Here is a 20,390-nt window from a genome sequence, read left to right on the forward strand (position 1 = left end):
GTTTCTGTATAAGCACTTGTTGACATCTGCTGACTTAAAAAGGGCTTTATAGATACGTTTGATTTGACGTACAAATGATGGTGTCTGACTGCATATTCTCATGAACTCTACTGATCTCCAAAGGGCTCATTTAGAATTCTAGGAATATTCCAATCAGACTGTTAACCATTGACTGTGTTCTCTGGATTCCACGGTGGTCATTATGGGGTTTAGATTCTGGGGTAACTAAGTGTTTCTCCAGCACATTGCTACTGTAGCTCAGTGATTAATGGCTGTTTATCAAGCATGAAGCTTTGAAAGATCAGGGAGCTCTTGTCTCTTTTCAATTGTCTATTCTCTGCTGGCTGTCATCTGGGTCTTTGAGCTGCAGACGATGTTTGTTGCTTATCATCTTTCACCCTCCTCTCTCATTTTCTCTCTATCGCTCTCTTTCTCTGTCTCTCGTCCTCTCCTTCATCCTGCATCTTAGAGAGGGTAGGGAGACAGCGGTGAAGAGAGTTCAAGGGTTAATGTCTGCCAAAACAACCCTCTCTCTCCCTCGCCCCCTGTGGGAGCCAGACAAGGAAGTTTCTATGGTTACCACCAGTAGGGGACAGTCTCCATGGCAACAGCCTCCTGATTTAAAAAAAAATATTTAACCTTTATTTAACTCGGCAAGTCAGTTAAGAACAAATTCTTATTTACAATAACGGCCAACCCCGGCCAAACCTGGACGAATCTGGGCCAATTGTGCGGCGCCCTATGGGACTCCCAATCCCAGCCGGATGTGATGAAGCCTGGATTAGAAAAATGTACTGCAGTAACGCCTCTTGCACTGAGATGCAGTGTCTTAGAGCACTGCAACACTCGGGAGCCTGATAAACTCCTTGTGCAGAGCTGGAGGGTGGAAACAGTTCTGCACCAGGAAGGCAGGATGGGTGGGGTCCCTTATGTCTGACAGAGACAACTTCAAAGGTTCAAAGGACTGTCAGAGTTCTAACACACACATACACACACACACACACCTTTCGTTGTCCTGGTGTCATTGTCAATGAGTCCTCCACCGATCAAAGCTATAGTACACTGTCAGGAAAAACTGCAGTTTGAATCACCACTACAACATATGTTCCAGACACACCGCCAAAGAAACATACACTCACAGACATCCTGGTCTGCATGCGTGGGAACAACATCTTAGCTCTCCCCAGAGCATTCACAAGGGGGTCCTGGCCGTTCCTAATTTCTGCATTTTGTCTCATTTCAACTTCCTCAGTAAAACAAACAAACATACAAGCGAAGGGGAAAAAAGCATAGCCAGCAGCATTTGGTCTGTAGAGTATTGCGTCGCTAATGTTAATGAATATAGATATGCATTGTGGAGGAATGAACAGACCTCCAGCACTACTAGCAATAGGCTGCTGCACTAACAGGGGTCTCTGGTCTCTCTTCTACCAACCATGATCTACTCATATGCAATCCACACAGATTAATAGGAGCCCATTTAGTCCCACACAACAACAATGAATAGTAGGACTGTTTTTTAGAGAATGAATAATAAAAGGCCCTGAATGACTCCAACCCTTTAGCAAACTGCAAAAGAAAAAGAAGAACGAAATGAACCCTGAAAATGGAGAGAGGGATGAAGGAGATGAAGGAGTGCGGCCTAACCTGAAGTCAAGAGGACTGCTGACCTGAAGTCAAGAGGACTGCTGACCTGAAGTCAAGAGGACTACTGACCTGAAGTCAAGAGGACAGCTGACCTGAAGTCAAGAGGACTGCTGACCTGAAGTCAAGAGGACTGCTGACCTGAAGTCAAGAGGACAGCTGACCTGAAGTCAAGAGGACTGCTGACCTGAAGTCAAGAGGACTGCTGACCTGAAGCGCTGGAGGACTGAAGTGCAAAAAGCAGGTAGAGTAAGGTTCTGTGAAATGTATATATCCATGGCTGAAACATTTCACTATCGTGTCTGTCTCACTAATTCTCCCACAGCATTCAAACTAATAATAATATGGTTGCTTTTAGTTGATGTTAAGAGAGTATTTGGCCATTGGGGTGTGAATGTATATTGTAGGGGGTTTGAGTATTTGGGGTTTGAGGGATTGGGATATAATGTTTCAAGGGGTAAGGGTTTGGGGGTGTCTGTGGTGGGGGTTGTCATGTTGGGGTCAGCCAGCTCTCCAGCCGCAGTGACTCAGAAAGAACAACATCCTGCTGAGAGAAGCAAACAGCGCGGGTCGGAGACACGATCACAGCCACGCAGACGGGGAGATTAATCTCTGTAATAAATTCACTCGACAGCAACAGCAACAGCAGCACCAAACCTTGCTGAGAGCAATACAGAGTGTCTAGAGAGTCTGAGAGAGAGATAATGAAAGATGTGAAGACAGGAAGAGGAGACAGGCAGACAATTAAGTGACTGACATAAACTCACATTTGATCTGGGAGACGGAGAGGGAGTGGGCAAGGACAGAGTCAGTGTGTGACTGACGGACACTCCAGTATCAGAAGGTGACTTAGAGACAACACTTAAACACAATCTGAAGAGAGCGAGCGTGTTTGAGCAGTTCTGATGAAGGATACAATGCACACTATAGATTTTATAAAGACACAGATTTTTCTATGAAGTGTTGCAACCTGGACTCAGGGGTAGACATAACACAGTAAATGAAAATCCGGGACCCTCCAATTAGAATGATATGTTACGTTTCATATGGTAGTTATTAATTTGTGGATGTCCATCATCCATTTTGTGTGATACTTTCCAAATTACATTTTGTTTTTAGTAACGATAGCTCGGTGGCTAATGCTAGCTAGATGGCTAATGTTAACAAGGCTAGGGTTTAGTGTTAGGGGTTAAGGGTTAAGGGTTAAGGTTAAGGTTAAGGGTATGATTAGGGTTAGGGTTAGCTAACATTCTAAGTAGTTGCAAAGTAGCTAAAAAAGTAGTAAGTAGTTGCAAAGTTGCTAATTAGTTAAAGTTGTCCATGATGAAATTCGACCACGAAACCTTTTGGTTGCTAGATGTTAGTGTCACGTTCCTGACCTGTTTTCTGTTGTTTTGTATGTGTTTAGTTGGTCAGGGCGTGAGTTGGGGTGGGTAGTCTATGTTATGTGTTTTCTATGTTGGGTTAATGTGTTGCCTGGTATGGTTCTCAATTAGAGGCAGGTGTTTGACGTTTCCTCTGATTGAGAGCCATATTAAGGTAGGTTGTTCTCACTGTTTGTTTGTGGGTGATTGTTCCTGTGTCTGTGTAATCCACATGGGACTGTTTCGTTTGTTCGTTCGTTTTAGGTAGTCTGTTCCTGTTCGTGCGTTCTTCGTCTATATGTAAGTTCGTTTGTTTCAGGTCTGTTGCCTTCGTTTGATTGTTTTGTAGTTTGTTCTAGTGTTCATTAGTGTTTCGTCTTTCATTTAATAAATCAGTATGTATTCATCACCCGCTGCGCCTTGGTCCGTTCATTCACCACAAAACGAACGTTACAGTTAGCGTTATACACTTACCCATCCATCACAATCAATTACCCTACTTTAGTTTTTGGCCCTTAAGTAACCTTCTGTCTTATGTAACCATACTAAACGAAACATATCATACTCATTTGTGTGTCCCGGATATACATGTACTATGTTAAACCTAGTCTATGAGACCAGGCTAAGTGTTGTGTATGTCATTTGCACTTACAGAAGGAGTTTCAATATGATGAATGTCAACCTTTGCAGTATTTCCCTATTCTATTATAGCAGAGCTGGGTAGTGTTGCTGGCTCACAGACCTGGCAACCACACCTGTCTCACAGACCTGGCAACCACACCTGTCTCACAGGATGTGCCAGACAAACACCATCTCCCCATGTTGCCCACTCTGCACAAAGCAGGCATCAGCAGCATAGCACTGTCCGGCTCTGATGACCAACCAACCTTCACGGTCACAGCCATACCACACCTCACAAACACACCACAGAGGTTACCTGTTCCTTCTGCTTGCTTGGACACCGTTTTGTTAAACTCCACTTTGGAAAGAAGTCAAAACAGCGAGAGAAATAAAAGGAGGAATATGTGAAGGAAGTCATAGCTGTGAGGAATGAGGCAAAGTGGTGTGTGTGTGTGTGTGTGTGTGTGTGTGTGTGTGTGTGTGTGTGTGTGTGTGTGTGTGTGTGTGTGTGTGTGTGTGTGTGTGTGTGTGTGTGTGTGTGTGTGTGTGTGTGTGTGTGTGTGTGTGTGTGTGTGTGTGTGTGTGTGTGTGTGTGTGTGTGTCCTCTGTCCCGCTGCAGGCTATGTGTCAGGGGCATGGCTGTAGCTGGACGGTCATGAAAGCCAGGGCACAGTGAACGGGGCACAGGGGAGGTCTGAGCTGATTAGACCAAACAAAATGGCTACTGATGCTATCTTGGCCGCAGTGGCCAGAGAGACTGGTCTAATGAGGAGCCCAGAGACTGCAGGGGTGAAGAGTTAACCACGTTTAATCTGAGTCTCCGTTCTATGTTCTCGGTTCTCTTTTCTCTCTCTCGCTCATATGCATAACGGTCTACTCTATAGAAAATAATGAATGCATTCTCAGTGTTTCTTCATGGACATAAATCATTTGGTTATAGATTTCAATCTGCCTCCTACCAACGAGCGCTTCCTTGCCTTGTACTGAGGGAAATGACCAGACTACACGCCCTGGTTTTGAGGTGCATTGACCTTGCAGAACGTGGCAGCGTAGATTTGAGTGTTGTTAAGTAATATCAAAGACGTTTAGCGCGCTGATCCCTCGTCAGTATTCTGGAATCATTATCATGTCAAACAGGCGCCGGCATGCACATACAATTTGTACGAACGCCAATATTTCAGAGAAGAAGAAGACACTCGCTCCTATCTCCCGGAATGAATACTTTCTCATCACACACAAACAAACAATTTACAGGTTGATAACACATCTGAAATAATGTATGCAATTTAAATATGCTTTAGACCAACAACGTGACATGTTGCAGAGCTGTTGTAAAGCACAAGTGGTGTGAAGACATTGTTAATAGCTTTCGCTCGCATTGAGTCTTGCTGAGTTGCTTGGGCTGGCGCGCTCTGAGTGAAAGTCGCTCTCTACTGGAGAAACACAACACACACAGACAAAGCTGTTAGAGTCAAGCAAGGGGGCCAGCGGTGTTAAACATGCTTTCGTTTACAGTCGATGACTGACAGTGCATTTTCAACACAGTATCATCATCCTTGCCCCAAAATGCATGTTCACACGAGAATATAGTCTGATGGAGCCATATGTAAGTTAAGCAAGCCAGCGCATACCCAGGCCAGTCTACCCCCGCGACCAATACAATTTGATTTGATTGGAAAAATAAGCATATGAAAGCTAAACGTGCAGTTACGGTTACATTCCGTGATTTCCAAGCAAACAGCAATATGTAAGCAATGATATTAAACGAGCTTGTTATCATTGCTGATTGTTTCCCACGACCACGGGATCAGTTTCAGGGAGGATGAAGGTCTTCATGGATCCCACAGAGAAAAGGTAAGGTGCTATGGATTCATCGCTACATGTAGAACGTTTGATGGAGGATTGACAGGTGATGGCTATGCTTCAGTGTATGTCCAGCCCGTTGGAATGTTGAATAACAGGGTTGCAATAATGAAGCTTTGTGTGTCTGAAACGTAGCCTTACAGAAAGTAAATATTAGCCTACATCTCTTTTGAAGAATACTGCCTCGGCCTCGCAAACCCGAAAACGTAGGCTAACTATGTTGTTTAATATCACTGGAAGAAATACCTTGCATTTAAGTACAAAGGCTAATCAGTCGATTTGGCCGGTGACTATTTCATCGCTGTGTGCAGTTCTAAAATGACTCTCTGTATGCCGCTGTGTAGCACCAGGCACGAGCTGCTTCGAATGAATTGCGCACGCGCTGCTCTTTCCCTCCCTCCCGAGCTCTCTATCCCTTCAGTACACGAACAGTAGGCCCATAGAATGGGATCCCAGCACTTGTTAACGACATGTGTATTAACACATGGGTATGGGTATCTTTATAGCAGCCCAACTAAATTGAGATGAGGGTTGACAGGTTTGTTTGTTCGTTTTGTTGATATGCATGCTCTTAGAATGGTGTGATTCCATTTTATGTATTTTTTGCTAAACAACCATACCTGTCGCCTCAAAAAGTAAAGGAGCCTTAACTGTAAGAGTAGCAGCATGGTAAGTTGGTTTTTAGTTTCCAACTCGTAACACTATTTGTATAGAGAGACTCGAGAGACGAGAAGTTTGAGAGTGTACGTCCACCGCGGTCCCTAGTGGTCGCTGTCCATGGCGCTGAAACATACTGGCTGTGACCTACGGCTATTGATTGCTCTATACGTTTACAGTGGCTTCGTCCCTCAACATAGAAGCCTACAGGATATACAATGAGTAAGTATACGTAAATATTTCCTATATCAAACATATTTAACAGTGCAATGTAATTAAGTATGCGTCATTTCTGAAGGTTGCTCTAAGTGTCGCTGTTCACCAGCTGAGGTTGAATATACTGTAAACACCTCTCCTCCCACTGCTGTCGTATTTACAGCTCAGGGTTTGCCACTAATGCAGAAAACCGTGGAAATGGTCAGATTGCGCATTCTCTTGGTTTATATTTTGTTGTAATTTTCTATCAAACCATATCTCAGCCAGTGGAATCGTTATACTTCGAGTGATCTGAATATAAGGGGATCTCTTCACCGCATTCTAACGATGGGGCACAAAGGAATCTCGGTGACAGGCCTGGTCTGCGTCTTTGCTTTCTTTCTTCTACCGCTGCACTTCGCCAATGGAGACGTGAGCTATTCTTTTCCAGAGGAGATGAAACGAGGATCTGTTATTGGAAATATAGCCAAGGATCTCGGGCTGGAGGCGAGCAGACTTTCCGCTCGTAAGGCCCGTATTGATACCGATGGGAACCGCAAACGGTATTGTGACATTAATCTGAATACCGGAGATCTGATTGTTGCGGAGAGGATTGACAGAGAGGGGCTTTGTGGAAAGAAGGCTTTGTGCGTTTTAAACCAGGAACTTGTATTGGAGAATCCTTTGGAGCTGCACCGCATTACGCTTCATGTTCAAGATATTAATGACAATTCCCCGCAATTTAAGGAAGAGGTGATTAAAATTGAAATAGCAGAATTGTCCGTAAAAGGAGCTCGCTTTTTATTAGATGAGCCTCGTGATGCGGATATAGGACAGAACACGGTTCAAAGCTATACACTTGAAAGGAATGACCATTTCATTTTGAATGTCAATGCAAAAAGTGGTGGACGGAAAAATGCCGAATTAGTCTTAGACAAAGAGCTAGACCGTGAACAACAGCAGGAATTTAAATTATTACTCACAGCTGTAGATGGGGGCACTCCGCAGAGATCAGGTACTGTAGTCATACACGTCACTGTACTGGATGCTAACGATAACGCCCCAGTGTTTAGCCAGGCCGTCTATAAAGCCAGTCTGCCTGAAAACTCTCCTTTAGATACTCTTGTAATTACAGTGAGCGCCAGTGATATAGACGAGGGACCCAATGGCGAAGTTCTGTATGATTTTGACCATGTTTCAGATGAAAATAACATTGTATTTTCTCTTGATCATAAAACGGGAGAACTAAGAGTTATTGGGTCTCTGGATTATGAAGATGAGTCATTATATGAAATGCAGATCAGCGCAAAGGACGGTTTAGGATTAGCATCTTCCTCTACCTTGATAATAGAAATCACAGATATTAATGACAACGTCCCTGTGATATATCTACAATCTCTGACTAGCCCCATACCTGAGAACGCGTCACCTGGTACAGAGGTGGGCATCATTAACGTGCAGGATAGAGACTCTGAGAAAAACCGACAGGTCCGCTGCTCCATTCAGCAAAACGTTCCTTTTAAGCTGGTGCCATCAATCAAAAACTACTATTCTCTGGTGACCACGGGGGAACTGGACCGTGAACTAGTGTCTGATTACAATATTACAATCACTGCCACCGACGAAGGCTCTCCACCTCTGTCCTCCTCTAAAAGTGTTCAGTTATCTGTAGCTGACGTCAACGACAACCCACCTGTGTTTGAGGAACAGTCCTATAAAGCCCACGTGACTGAAAATAACAAACCCAGTGTGTCTGTGTGTACCGTTACTGCACGAGACCCAGACTGGAGACAGAACGGAACAGTGATTTATTCTCTCTTACCTGGTGAGGTGCACGGTGTCCCAGTGTCCTCGTTTTTATCCGTTAACGGAGACACGGGGGTGATCCACGCTGTGAGGTCGTTTGATTATGAGCAGTTCAGGAGTTTTAAGGTCCTCGTGGTGGCCAGAGACAACGGTTCTCCTCCGCTAAGCAGCAACGTCACGGTCAGTGTGTTCATAACGGATGTGAATGACAACTCTCCTCAGATACTATACCCCGCCCCGGAGCGGAACTCCTTCATGACCGAGCTGGTCCCCAAAGCTGCGCACGGAGGCTCTCTGGTTTCCAAGGTGATAGCGGTTGACGCGGACTCCGGCCAGAACGCCTGGCTGTCCTATCATGTGGTCAAATCCACTGATCCGGGACTTTTCGCTATTGGTCTCCACAGTGGAGAGATCAGGACACAGCGGGACATTTCTGAATCTGAAAGCATAAAACAGAACCTCATTGTGTCAGTGAAAGATAACGGACAGCCCTCTCTCTCTGCCACCTGTACAATGTATTTGGTGATTTCTGATAACTTGGCTGAAGTGCCGGAACTGAAAGATGTCTCTTATGATGAGAGCAATTCCAAACTCACCTCTTATCTGATCATCGCGCTGGTGTCCGTATCCACCTTGTTCCTCACCTTCATTATTGTCATCTTGGCCGTGAGGTTTTGCCGCAGGAGAAAGCCCAGACTGTTGTTTGACGGAGCGGTCGCCATCCCCAGTGCGTATCTCCCTCCCAACTACGCAGAGGTGGATGGCGCGGGAACACTCCGCAGCACATACAATTATGACGCATACCTGACAACGGGATCGCGCACAAGTGACTTCAAGTTCATCACATCTTACAACACACTGCCCACGGACCAGACTCTGAGAAAAATTACTACAGACTTTGCTGATGATCTTGAAGATGCCGATGTTTCCCCAGAGGTAGGACTTTACCGTTAATAATAGCCTTGGCACTAATTAGGCTCTGTATCAGTGGTGGTTTTTGCATGTATATCTTGGTGGGGTGAACTTCCAAAAAAATAAATAATAATCATGCCAGCAAAGTCACTACACAACACAACACGAAAGCATACATGAATTGCACTGTAATGGTGACAAAAAGGTGCCCATAAACTGTTAAGGCCTACATAAAGCTGTCCCAACAGAGGAGCTTTCCTTTCAGCACCATGGAGTGAATCCTTACCACTGCTACACCTGTCAATCAGCGGAGCATTGTCTGGCAGCGAAACAGTTCATTCAGCCTCATTTATTGCCTTAAAAAAACATAGCTGATATGGCTGACTTGCTTAAACAAATGTAAATTCTACTGACAATTGAGCTGTACAAACTATGGCATAAGGGAACGATGAGTGGAAATGAGGCAATCCGTAATTTCGATTAAGACATGAATGAGTGAGCTAAGACGGACATATTCAATACAACTATTTGTTCAGCCCTTTTGAAATGTACAGCGACAGAATTCAGAACATGGGCCAGTCTTACAGTATTCTCCCTGTACACCAAATCAGAACCATAGGACAAATAAACGGGGCATGTAAGCAGACAATGAAAGCTCTTACAATATTCGATGATGACATTTCTCTAAAACAGGCTAAAGCCTACATGTGCACCACCAAGTCAGATGAGGGGAAAGGGACCGGATTATTAAGGTGAGGCACATGGGCTACAAACAGCTTACTACTTAACATACACTTTGTATTACCTTCTTAGTTACAGTATACATATCTCCCTGGCATATTACATAATATATTACATAATTTCTGTAGCAGCATACAATACATTTTTGGACTCACAGTTGTGCTGTGCTAACTTGAACAGGAAGGTGGCACGGCGGTCCTTCTTAAGGGCACATTTTGTCATAAAACTTAGTCATCAAAGTCTGACATTCTCTGGGTTTATGCTGCTTTCAAGACAACTGAGAACTCAAAAAAAAAAAACAAGGTTGAATCACGTCAGTGACGTCAGTGAGGATCGGGTCGGAGCTCTAGAAAGAGGCCTGAGTTACCCGACTTGGAATTGTGAGATGGATGATCGTTCAAACATATTTCCCCAGTCGGAGTTCATTTTGTTCAGAGTTCCCAGTTGTTTTGAACTCACTGAAGTCTGAGATTTCCCAGTTCTGAGTTTCCAGTTGTTTGAACGCAGCAGAAGTCATGCTGGCTTGACAGCATCGCCAAAGTATTTAACCTTTTAAGCTTTGAGAAGAGACCATTAAAAGCAGACATGGGCCACACACTCTCTCCACCGGATAGCAGGAAGGGGAAGACAAATAGGGATTTGTTTTTTTCAACGCTTGCAGTTAGCCACTGATATCTTCCAAACAACTCATTGTTGAATTTGCAATTTCCAACTTGTTGTGTAATGTTTATGTCTAATGGCTGATGAGCACTGATACGTTTTATCTATCATTTCTCTTCATATGACAAGGACTGAAAAGGATTTGCCAGTAGATTGTCAATGTGAATCATGATGGTGACTGCCTGTGTAGTTTGCTAGCTAAGATTTTGAAAGTATGATGTTGACATGATCACTCCAATCAAAGCTACGGTAGATATAATTTGATTTGACGTAATTGTATCTGTGGCCAATGACTTTGTGCCTTCTTGGTTGGGCACTTCTAATGCAAATCTAAGGCAGCAACCAAGGGGTCTTGAACTTTCAAGCTCTCCCTGTAGATTTTGCAGTGAGGGAGTGTCCCCATGAGTGACAGAACACTGAGCCAATAATGGCGCAACTAGAGAAGATTACCAAGCCCTACGCTTTGTATTACCCACTGGCTGCCCCTCCATCACAGAAAGCAATGAGCTAGGCTGAAACACCTGCATTTTGGAGCAGCCTTACTCAAGAAAGCGAAAAAGAGACGTTGGCTGCGTTTCAAACTCAAAATAGACAGCCCTCGTACCCAAACCCTCAGCGCTTGAATTACGTTTTACATCGTCAAATCTGAGTGTACCTTAAATGTCCCTTGCCCAAGCGAGGGAGAGTGATGATCGGATAGGCAACATCCTTGTTGGAAATCGTGAAGTTTAAAACCAACCAACCTAAAGCTTTCAATGTACCTAGCAAACGAATGTATTTAGCTGGCTAGCTAGTTCCCTAGTTTGGTAATTTATTCCAATCCATTTCAGATATTCCCAAAATATGTTTATGAATCTAGCTACGTTTTATATTTATAGGCTGTTTACGACGAGACTAAGCCAATTTGCCTACGCTAAAATCAATGTCTATATATCTTTTTTAGCAAGCTAGCTTCATACTTGTAAAGGCAGTCAATGTTGTTCTCCCCCTTAGACGAGGAGGAGCATGGATAGGACCAAGATGCGGATTGAGGGAAATAAGCCATCTTTTAATGAAAAAACAGCAAACAAGACACTACAAACTACAAAACAACAAACGTGACTAACCTTCAACTGTCCTGTGAGGACACAGGAACAAACACCCACAAAACACCAGTGAAACCCTGGCTGCCTTTGTATGACTCTCAATTAGAGACAAACAATACACACCTGTCTCTAATTGAGAATCATACCAGGCCGAACACAAAACCCCACATAGAAATACAAACATAGACAAACCCACCCAACTCACGCCCTGACCAACTAAAATGAATACAAAACAAAGGAAAACAGGTCAGGAACGTGACAGAACCCCCCCCTTAAGGTGCGAACTCCGGGCGCACCAGCACAAAGTCTAGGGGAGGGTCTGGGTGGGCGTCTGTCCACGGTGGCGGCTCTGGCGCTGGTCGTGGTCCCCACCCCACCATAATCAATCCCCGCTTCTTTATCCCCCTCCCAATGACCACCCTCCCACTAACACCACCTAAATGAGCGACCAGCACCGGGACAAGGGGCAGCACCGGGACAAGGGGCAGCACCGGGACAAGGGGCAGCACCGGGACAAGGGGCAGCACCGGGACAAGGGGCAGCACCGGGACAAGGGGCAGCACCGGGACAAGGGGCAACACCGGGATAAGGGGCGGCAGGTCCTGGCTGAGGGACTCCGGCAGGTCCTGGCTGAGGGACTCCGGCAGGTCCGGGCTGAGTGGCAGCTCCGGACTGTAGGGCAGCTCCGGACTGTAGGGCAGCTCCGGACTGTAGGGCAGCTCCGGACTGTAGGGCAGCTCCGGACTGTAGGGCAGCTCCTGACTGGCGGGCGTCTCTGGCAGCTCCTGACTGGCGGGCGTCTCTGGCAGCTCCTGACTGGCGGGCGTCTCTGGCAGCTCCTGACTGGCGGGCGTCTCTGGCAGCTCCTGACTGGCGGGCGTCTCTGGCAGCTCCTGACTGGCGGGCGTCTCTGGCAGCTCCTGACTGGCGGGCGTCTCTGGCAGCTCCTGACTGGCGGGCGTCTCTGGCAGCTCCTGACTGGCGGGCGTCTCTGGCAGCTCCTGACTGGCGGGCGTCTCTGGCAGCTCCTGACTGACGGACGGCTCTAGCGGCTCCTGACTGACGGACGGCTCTACTGGCTCGGGACAGACAGGCGGCTCTACTGGCTCGTGGCAGACGGCTGACTCAGATGGCGCTGGGCAGACAGATGGCTCAGACGGCGCTGGGCAGACAGATGGCTCAGACGGCGCTGGGCAGACAGATGGCTCAGACGGCGCTGGGCAGACAGATGGCTCAGACGGCGCTGGGCAGACAGATGGCTCAGACGGCGCTGGGCAGACAGATGGCTCAGACAGAGCTGGGCAGACGGGCCGTTCAGGCACCGCTGGGCAGACGGCAGACTCTGGCCGGCTGAGACGCACTATAGGCCTGGTGCGTGGTACCGGAACTGGAGGTACCGGGCTGAGGGCACGCACCTCAGGGCGAGTGCGGGGAACAGGAACAGGGCACACTGGACTCTCGTGGCGCACTCTAGGCCTGGTGCGTGGTACCGGAACTGGAGGTACCGGGCTGAGGGCACGCACCTCAGGGCGAGTGCGGGGAGAAGGAACAGTGCGTCCAGGGCTCTGGAGACGCACAGGAGGCTTGGTGCGTGGTGCCGGAACTGGAGGCACCGGGCTGGAGACACGCACCATAGGGAGAGTACGTGGAAGAGGAACAGGGCTCTGGAGATGCACTGGAAGCCTGGTGCGTGGTGTAGGCACTGGTGGTACTGAGCTGGGGTGGGAAGGTGGCGCCGGATATACCGGACCGTGAAGGAGGACACGTGCTCTTGAGCACCGAGCCTCCCCAACCTTACCAGGTTGAATGAACCCCGTAGCCCTGCCAGTGCGGCGAGGTGGAATAGCCCGCACTGGGCTATGCAGGCGAACCGGGGACACCACCTGTAAGGCTGGTGCCATGTACGCCGGCCCGAGGAGACGTACTGGAGGCCAGATACGTTGGGCCGGCTTCATGGCATCCGGCTCGATGCCCAACCTAGCCCTCCCAGTGCGGCAAGGTGGAATAGCCCGCACTGGGCTAAGCACGCGTACTGGGGACACCGTGCGCTTCACCGCATAACACGGTGTCTGACCAGTACGACGCCCTCTTACTCCACGGCAAGCCCGGGGAGTTGGCTCAGGTATCCAACCCGGCTTCGCCACACTCCCCTTTAGCCCCCCCCCAAGAAATTTTTGGGTGAGCCTCTCGGGTTTCCAGCCACTCTGCCTTGCAAGCGCCTCATAATGCCGCCTCTCCGCTTTCGCTGCCTCCAGCTCCGCTTTGGGGCGGCGACACTCCACTGGCTGTGCCCAGGGTCCTTCTCCGTCCAGAATCTCCTCCCAAGTCCATTCCTCTTTTCCCCATTGCTGTAGTTCCTTTTCTCTCTCCTCAATCCGCTTGGTCCTGTTGTGGTGGGTGTTTCTGTAAAGGCAGTCAATGTTGTTCTCCCCCTTAGACGAGGAGGAGCATGGATAGGACCAAGATGCGGATTGAGGGAAATAAGCCATCTTTTAATGAAAAAACAGCAAACAAGACACTACAAACTACAAAACAACAAACGTGACTAACCTTCAACTGTCCTGTGAGGACACAGGAACAAACACCCACAAAACACCAGTGAAACCCTGGCTGCCTTTGTATGACTCTCAATTAGAGACAAACAATACACACCTGTCTCTAATTGAGAATCATACCAGGCCGAACACAAAACCCCACATAGAAATACAAACATAGACAAACCCACCCAACTCACGCCCTGACCAACTAAAATGAATACAAAACAAAGGAAAACAGGTCAGGAACGTGACAATACTTTTTACTGACATGCTGAATATGCAGCCTTGTTGATTAAATTTGAGACTTTGCGGGCACCAGAGTTTGACGTCACTACAGTTTGCATTGAATTCTGGGTTATATCAATCCCGCAAGTGACCAACGTTGTTCACTCTCTCCCTCGAGCTAATTCGAAGGCCGAGGGGGCAACTTTAGTGAATTGGACCTCCACTTAAAATGGCAATCTGCATCCAATTTCGACTGGGATTTCTCCGAGGGACAGTGGCTAGTGCAAGAGCTGAGAGGGTAAATATAACTTTCTTGAACTGCAGCCCATAGTTGTGCAGCTTTATTAACTCATTAAATGGTTTACATTGTTTGCAAACTGAAATGTGACAAGTATTAATGAAGAAATAACATACAAAACAGTCAATAAAAAATATATATACATATATGTATACAGTACCAGTCAAAAGATTGGACACACACACCCATTCAAGGGTTTTTCTTTATTTTTACTATTTTCTACATTGTAGAATAATAGTGAAGACATCCAAACTATGAAATAACATATATGTAATCATGTATTAAACAAAAAAGTGTTGAACAAATCAAAATATATTTTATACTTGAGATTCTTCAAAGTAGCCACCCTTTGCCTTGATGACAGCTTTGCACACTCTTGGCATTCTCTCAACCAGCTTCATGAGGAATGCTTTTCCAACAGTCTTGAAGGGGTTCCCACATGCTGAGCACTTGTTGGCTGCTTTTCCTTCACTCTGCGGTGCAACTCATCCCAAACCATGTCAATTTGGTTGAGGTCGGGTGATTGTGGAGGCCAGGTCATCTGAAGCAGAACTCTATCACTCTCCTCCTTGGTCAAATAGCCCTTACACAGCCTGGAGGTGTGTTGGGTCATTGTCCTGTTGAAAAAAAAGTGATAGTCCCACTAAGCGCAAACCAGATGGGACGGCGCATCGCTCCAGAATGCTGTGGTAGCCATGCTGGTTAAGTGTGCCTTGAATTCTAAATAAATCACCAACATTGTCACCAGCAAAACACCCACACCATCACACCTCCTCCTCCATGCTTCACGGTGTGAACCACAAATGCAGAAATCACCCGTTCCCCTACTTTGCGTCTCACAAAGACACAGGGGTTGGAACCAAAAGTCTCCAATTTGGACTCATAAGACCAAAGGACAGATTTCCAGCAGTCTAATGTCCATTGCTCATGTTTCTTGGCCCAAACAGGTGTCTTCTTCTTATTGGTGTCCTTTAGTAGTGGTTTCTTTGCAGAAATTCGGCCATGAAGGCCTAATTCACGCAGTCTCCTCTGAACAGTTGATGTTGAGATGTGTCTCTTACTTGAACTCTGTGAAGCATTTATTTGGGCTGCAATCTGAGGTGCAGTTAACTCAAATTAACTTATCGTCTGCAGCAGAGGTAACTCTGGGTCTTCCATTCCTGTGGCAGTCCTCATGAGAGCCAGTTTCATCATGGAGCTTGATGGTTTTTGTGACTGCACTTGAAACTTTCAAAGTTCTTGAAATGTAATGCATTGACTGACCTTCATGTCTTAAAGTAATGATGGACTGTTGTTTCTCTTTGCTTATTTTCGAGCTGTTCTTGCCATAATATGGACTTGGTCTTTTACCAAATATTCTGTATGCCACCCCTACCTTGTCACAGCACAACTGATTGGCTCAAATGCATTAAGAGGGGGAAAAAATCCACAAATTAACTTTTTAACAAGGTACACATGTTAATTGAAATGCATTCGAGGTGACTACCTCATGAAGCTGGTTGAGAGAATGCCAAGAGTGTGCAAAGCTGTCATCAAGGCAAAACATATTTTGATTTGTTTAACACTTTGTTGGTTACAACATGATTTCATATGTGTTATTTCATAGTTTTGATGTCCTCACTATTATTCTACAATGTAGAAAATAGTAAAACATTAAGAAAAACCCTTGAGTGAGTAGGTGTGTCCAAACTTTTGTGTGGTACTGTATATACATTATTTACTTTTGTGGCTAAACAGCTGGAGCTCAAAACAGGTGGGGTTTTCCCTGAATGACGGAGTGCTACTGCTCTGTAGCAGGTTTTACACTTGTAGTTAAAGTATTTTGTTGCCACAATTTCAAAACAGTTTTTGTGATTCATGATGAAAACACTGTTTCCACAGGTCTCCTATATGTAGATTTCCATTCATTATCTGTCCCATGTTTAGTATTTTCAAATATGGTGGATGTGTTGTATTTTCTGCTTTGAAATCAACCCTCCTCATTTCAAGGCAGACATCCCGGGTGATATTATGTTCTTTGCATTGTGTTTGGGTACGTTTGGCTTGGGAATGATAATCAAATAATTTTTTCTCCCTCATAGCCAACCGCCCAGTTTTAATATTACAGAGGGCTTGTTATAGCCTGGTTCTATTTGGAACCGTTGATTGTATGTACCCTCAGAAGGCTAAAGAACAACGTGTAGAGAGCACAATGTTGAGAAAAGTACTGAAGTGTATCGGAGTGTCGCTGTCCATTGTGTTGAAACGCTCGTGTTGTTTTTGTAAAGTCTGTAGCGGCAACGCTACCAAATACTAACTGAGTGTATGTAAACTTCTGACCAACTGGGAATGTGATGAATGAAATAAAAGATGAAATAAATTACTCTCTCTACTATTATTCTGCCATTTCACATTCTTAAAATAAAGTGGTGATCTTAACTGACCTAAGACAGGGCATTTTTTACAAGGATTAAATGTCAGGAATTGTGAAAAACTGAGTTTAAATGTATTTGGCTAAGGTGTATGTAAACTTCCGACTTCAACTATATCTTCCTTGACAGTTCTATTCACTGGCTTTGTGCATTTTACCAATGAGTGACAGTTGAGAGATAGAAGGACCCTGCACCTCTTCAGACTTTATAGGCCTAGCTACCATTTGGTAAATAGTAGTTAATTTCTACCTGGCATATACCTAACTCGAGAGTGCGAATGGTTTTAGGGAAATGAGTGCTTGTGGTTTTATGTTGTTTCCTGTGCCTATTTGGTAATGCCCTTCCTTATGCTGGGGGCATACATCATGCTTCCAATGTTTACCTACTATTTTTTTTAAATGTGTTTTGCGCAATGTCAGCGTGTATGTGTACACTATGTGTAATTTTGGAAGGGTACACACAGTGTCGCTGTTCACTAGCGGAGGTATAGTGTATGTAGCTCTCCACCCATGGCTGTTGTCATTGACAAAGCTCTGGTGCCATTTCACTGCAGATAACAGTAGAGGTAGATGCACATATACTTTGTTGATAATATAGGGAATTTTCATGGTTTTGTCGAACAATTTTTCATTACATCGATCTGTCTAACTGTGAGGTGGTTATTTGACGTTTTAATCTAAGGATGGGAAACAAAGGAATCTCGGTGACAGGCCTGGTCTGCGGCTTTGCTTTCTTTCTTCTACCGCTGCACTCCGCCTATGGAGACGTGAGCTATTCTTTTCCGGAGGAGATGAAACGCGGATCTGTTATTGGAAATATAGCCAAGGATCTCGGGCTGGAGGCGAGCGGACTTTCCGCTCGTAAGGCCCGTATTGATAGCGAAGGGAACCGCAAACGGTATTGTGACATTAATCTGAGTAACGGAGATTTAAATGCTGCCGAAAGGATTGACAGAGAGGGGCTTTGTGGCAAGAAGGCTTCGTGTGTTTTAAACCAGGAACTTGTATTGGAGAATCCTTTGGAGCTGCACCGCATTACTCTTCATGTTCAAGATATTAATGACAATTCGCCACAATTTAATGATGACATGATAGATATAGAGATAAGGGAATCAGCGGAGAAAGGTTCTCGTTTTTTATTAGGAGAGGCTCATGACGCGGACATAGGGCAGAACTCAGTTCAAATATACACTCTAGAAAAGAATGACAAATTTGTGTTGTCCATTGATAGCAACACTGTTGAGCTGGTTCTAGATGAAAAGCTTGACCGTGAAGTAAAGCAGGATATTAAATTATTGCTTACAGCGATGGACGGAGGCTCTCCGAAGAGATCAGGTACTGTAGTCATACACGTCACTGTACTGGATGCTAACGATAACGCCCCAGTGTTTAGCCAGGCCGTCTATAAAGCCAGTCTGCCTGAAAACTCTCCTTTAGATACTGTAGTGGTTACAGTGAGTGCTACGGATGCAGATGAGGGAGTTAATGGAGAGGTGACATATGATTTCGATCACATTTCAGATGATGATAAAAAAGTATTTTCTATAGACCGTAAGGGAGGAATAATGAAAGTTATCGGTTCTGTTGACTTTGAAGAGGTTCCGTCGTTTGAGCTGCGCATCAAAGCGAAGGACGGTTTAGGGTTAGCATCATATGCCAAAGTGATAATAGATGTAACTGATGTTAATGACAACGCTCCTGTGATATATCTAAAGTCTCTGAAAAGCCCAATACCCGAGAACGCGTCTCCTGGTACAGAGGTGGGCATCATTAACGTGCAGGATAGAGACTCTGAGAATAACCGACAGGTCCGCTGCTCCATTCAGCAAAACGTTCCCTTTAAGCTGGTGCCATCCATCAAAAACTACTATTCTCTGGTGACCACGGGCGAACTGGACCGTGAACTAGTGTCTGATTACAACATTACAATCACTGCCACCGACGAGGGCTCGCCACCTCTGTCCTCCTCTAAAAGTGTTCAGTTATCTGTAGCTGACGTCAACGACAATCCACCTGTGTTTGAGGAACAGTCCTATAAAGCCCACGTGACTGAAAATAATAGACCCTGGTCTTCCCTGTGTTCCGTTACAGCACGAGACCCAGACTGGAGACAGAACGGAACAGTGATTTATTCTCTCTTACCTGGTGAGGTGAACGGTGTTCCGGTGTCCTCGTTTTTATCCGTTAATGGAGACACGGGGGTGATCCACGCTGTGAGGTCGTTTGATTATGAGCAGTTCAGAAGTTTTAAAGTCCACGCGGTGGCCAGAGACAACGGTTCTCCTCCGCTCAGCAGCAACGTCACGGTCAGTGTGTTCATAACGGATGTGAATGACAACTCTCCTCAGATACTATACCCCGCCCCGGAGCGGAACTCCTTCATGACTGAGCTGGTCCCCAAAGCTGCGCACGGAGGCTCTCTGGTTTCCAAGGTGATTGCGGTGGACGCGGACTCCGGCCAGAACGCCTGGCTGTCCTATCATATAGTCAAATCCACTGATCCGGGACTTTTCACTATTGGTCTCCACAGCGGAGAGATCAGGACACAGCGGGACATTTCTGAATCTGACAGCATGAAACAGAACCTCATTGTGTCAGTGAAAGATAACGGACAACCCTCTCTCTCTGCCACCTGTAGCATGTATTTGGTGATTTCTGATAACTTGGCTGAAGTACCGGAACTGAAAGATGTCTCTTATGATGAGAGCAATTCCAAACTCACCTCTTATCTGATCATCGCGCTGGTGTCTGTTTCCACCTTTTTCCTCACCTTCATCATTGTCATCCTGGCCGTGAGGTTTTGCCGCAGGAAAAAGCCCAGACTGTTGTTTGACGGAGCGGTCGCCATCCCCAGTGCGTATCTCCCTCCCAACTACGCAGAGGTGGATGGCGCAGGAACTCTCCGCAGCACTTACAATTATGACGCATACCTGACGACGGGTTCGCGCACAAGTGACTTCAAGTTCCTCACATCTTACAACGACAACACACTGCCCGCGGACCAGACTCTGAGAAAAACTCCAACAGACTTTTCTGAAGATCTTGACGACTCGGAAGGGTCCCTAGAGGTAGGCTTTAATTTAAATAATAACGCAATTTTTTTTAGGCTTATATGATAGGTTGGGGCTCTATTATTTTAAAATTGCAGCTAATATGCTTTGTGTAATATTTTTGTTGTTGGAGAAACAACTTTTCGTCATTAACCCAGCTTGACTATTAAGCAACATTATTTATGCTTCAGTTTCATTCAATTTGAAATGTTTTAGATTATTATTTCAGTCCCGTCGCAATTTAATTGCAAAATCCCGAGGCGCGATTATATGTGGTTTGCTAGAGGTGTAACGTCGTGTGTGCTCTTTTTGTAATTGCTAG

The 20,390-nt window shown here is 45.8% G+C and overlaps 1 protein-coding gene across 2 annotated transcripts in view; it reads left to right on the forward strand.

The window, feature by feature from the left end:
• Positions 1 to 6,520: 6,520 nt before the first annotated feature.
• The window catches only part of LOC129827758 (protocadherin gamma-C5-like), a 231,123-nt gene continuing 217,253 nt past the window's right edge, over positions 6,521 to 20,390 (forward strand). Inside the window, exon 1 of one of the 2 annotated variants that reach the window (XM_055888918.1) lies at positions 6,521 to 9,086. In XM_055888918.1, coding sequence (XP_055744893.1) covers positions 6,693 to 9,086 — 2,394 coding nt within the window. In that variant the 5' untranslated portion in view covers positions 6,521 to 6,692. Of the gene's footprint in view, positions 9,087 to 17,518; positions 20,087 to 20,390 lie in introns of those variants that run through there. The other variant, XM_055888919.1, reaches the window with a different exon arrangement.

Source organism: Salvelinus fontinalis, chromosome 29, assembly GCF_029448725.1.
Source record: "Salvelinus fontinalis isolate EN_2023a chromosome 29, ASM2944872v1, whole genome shotgun sequence".
NCBI lineage: Eukaryota > Metazoa > Chordata > Actinopteri > Salmoniformes > Salmonidae > Salvelinus > Salvelinus fontinalis.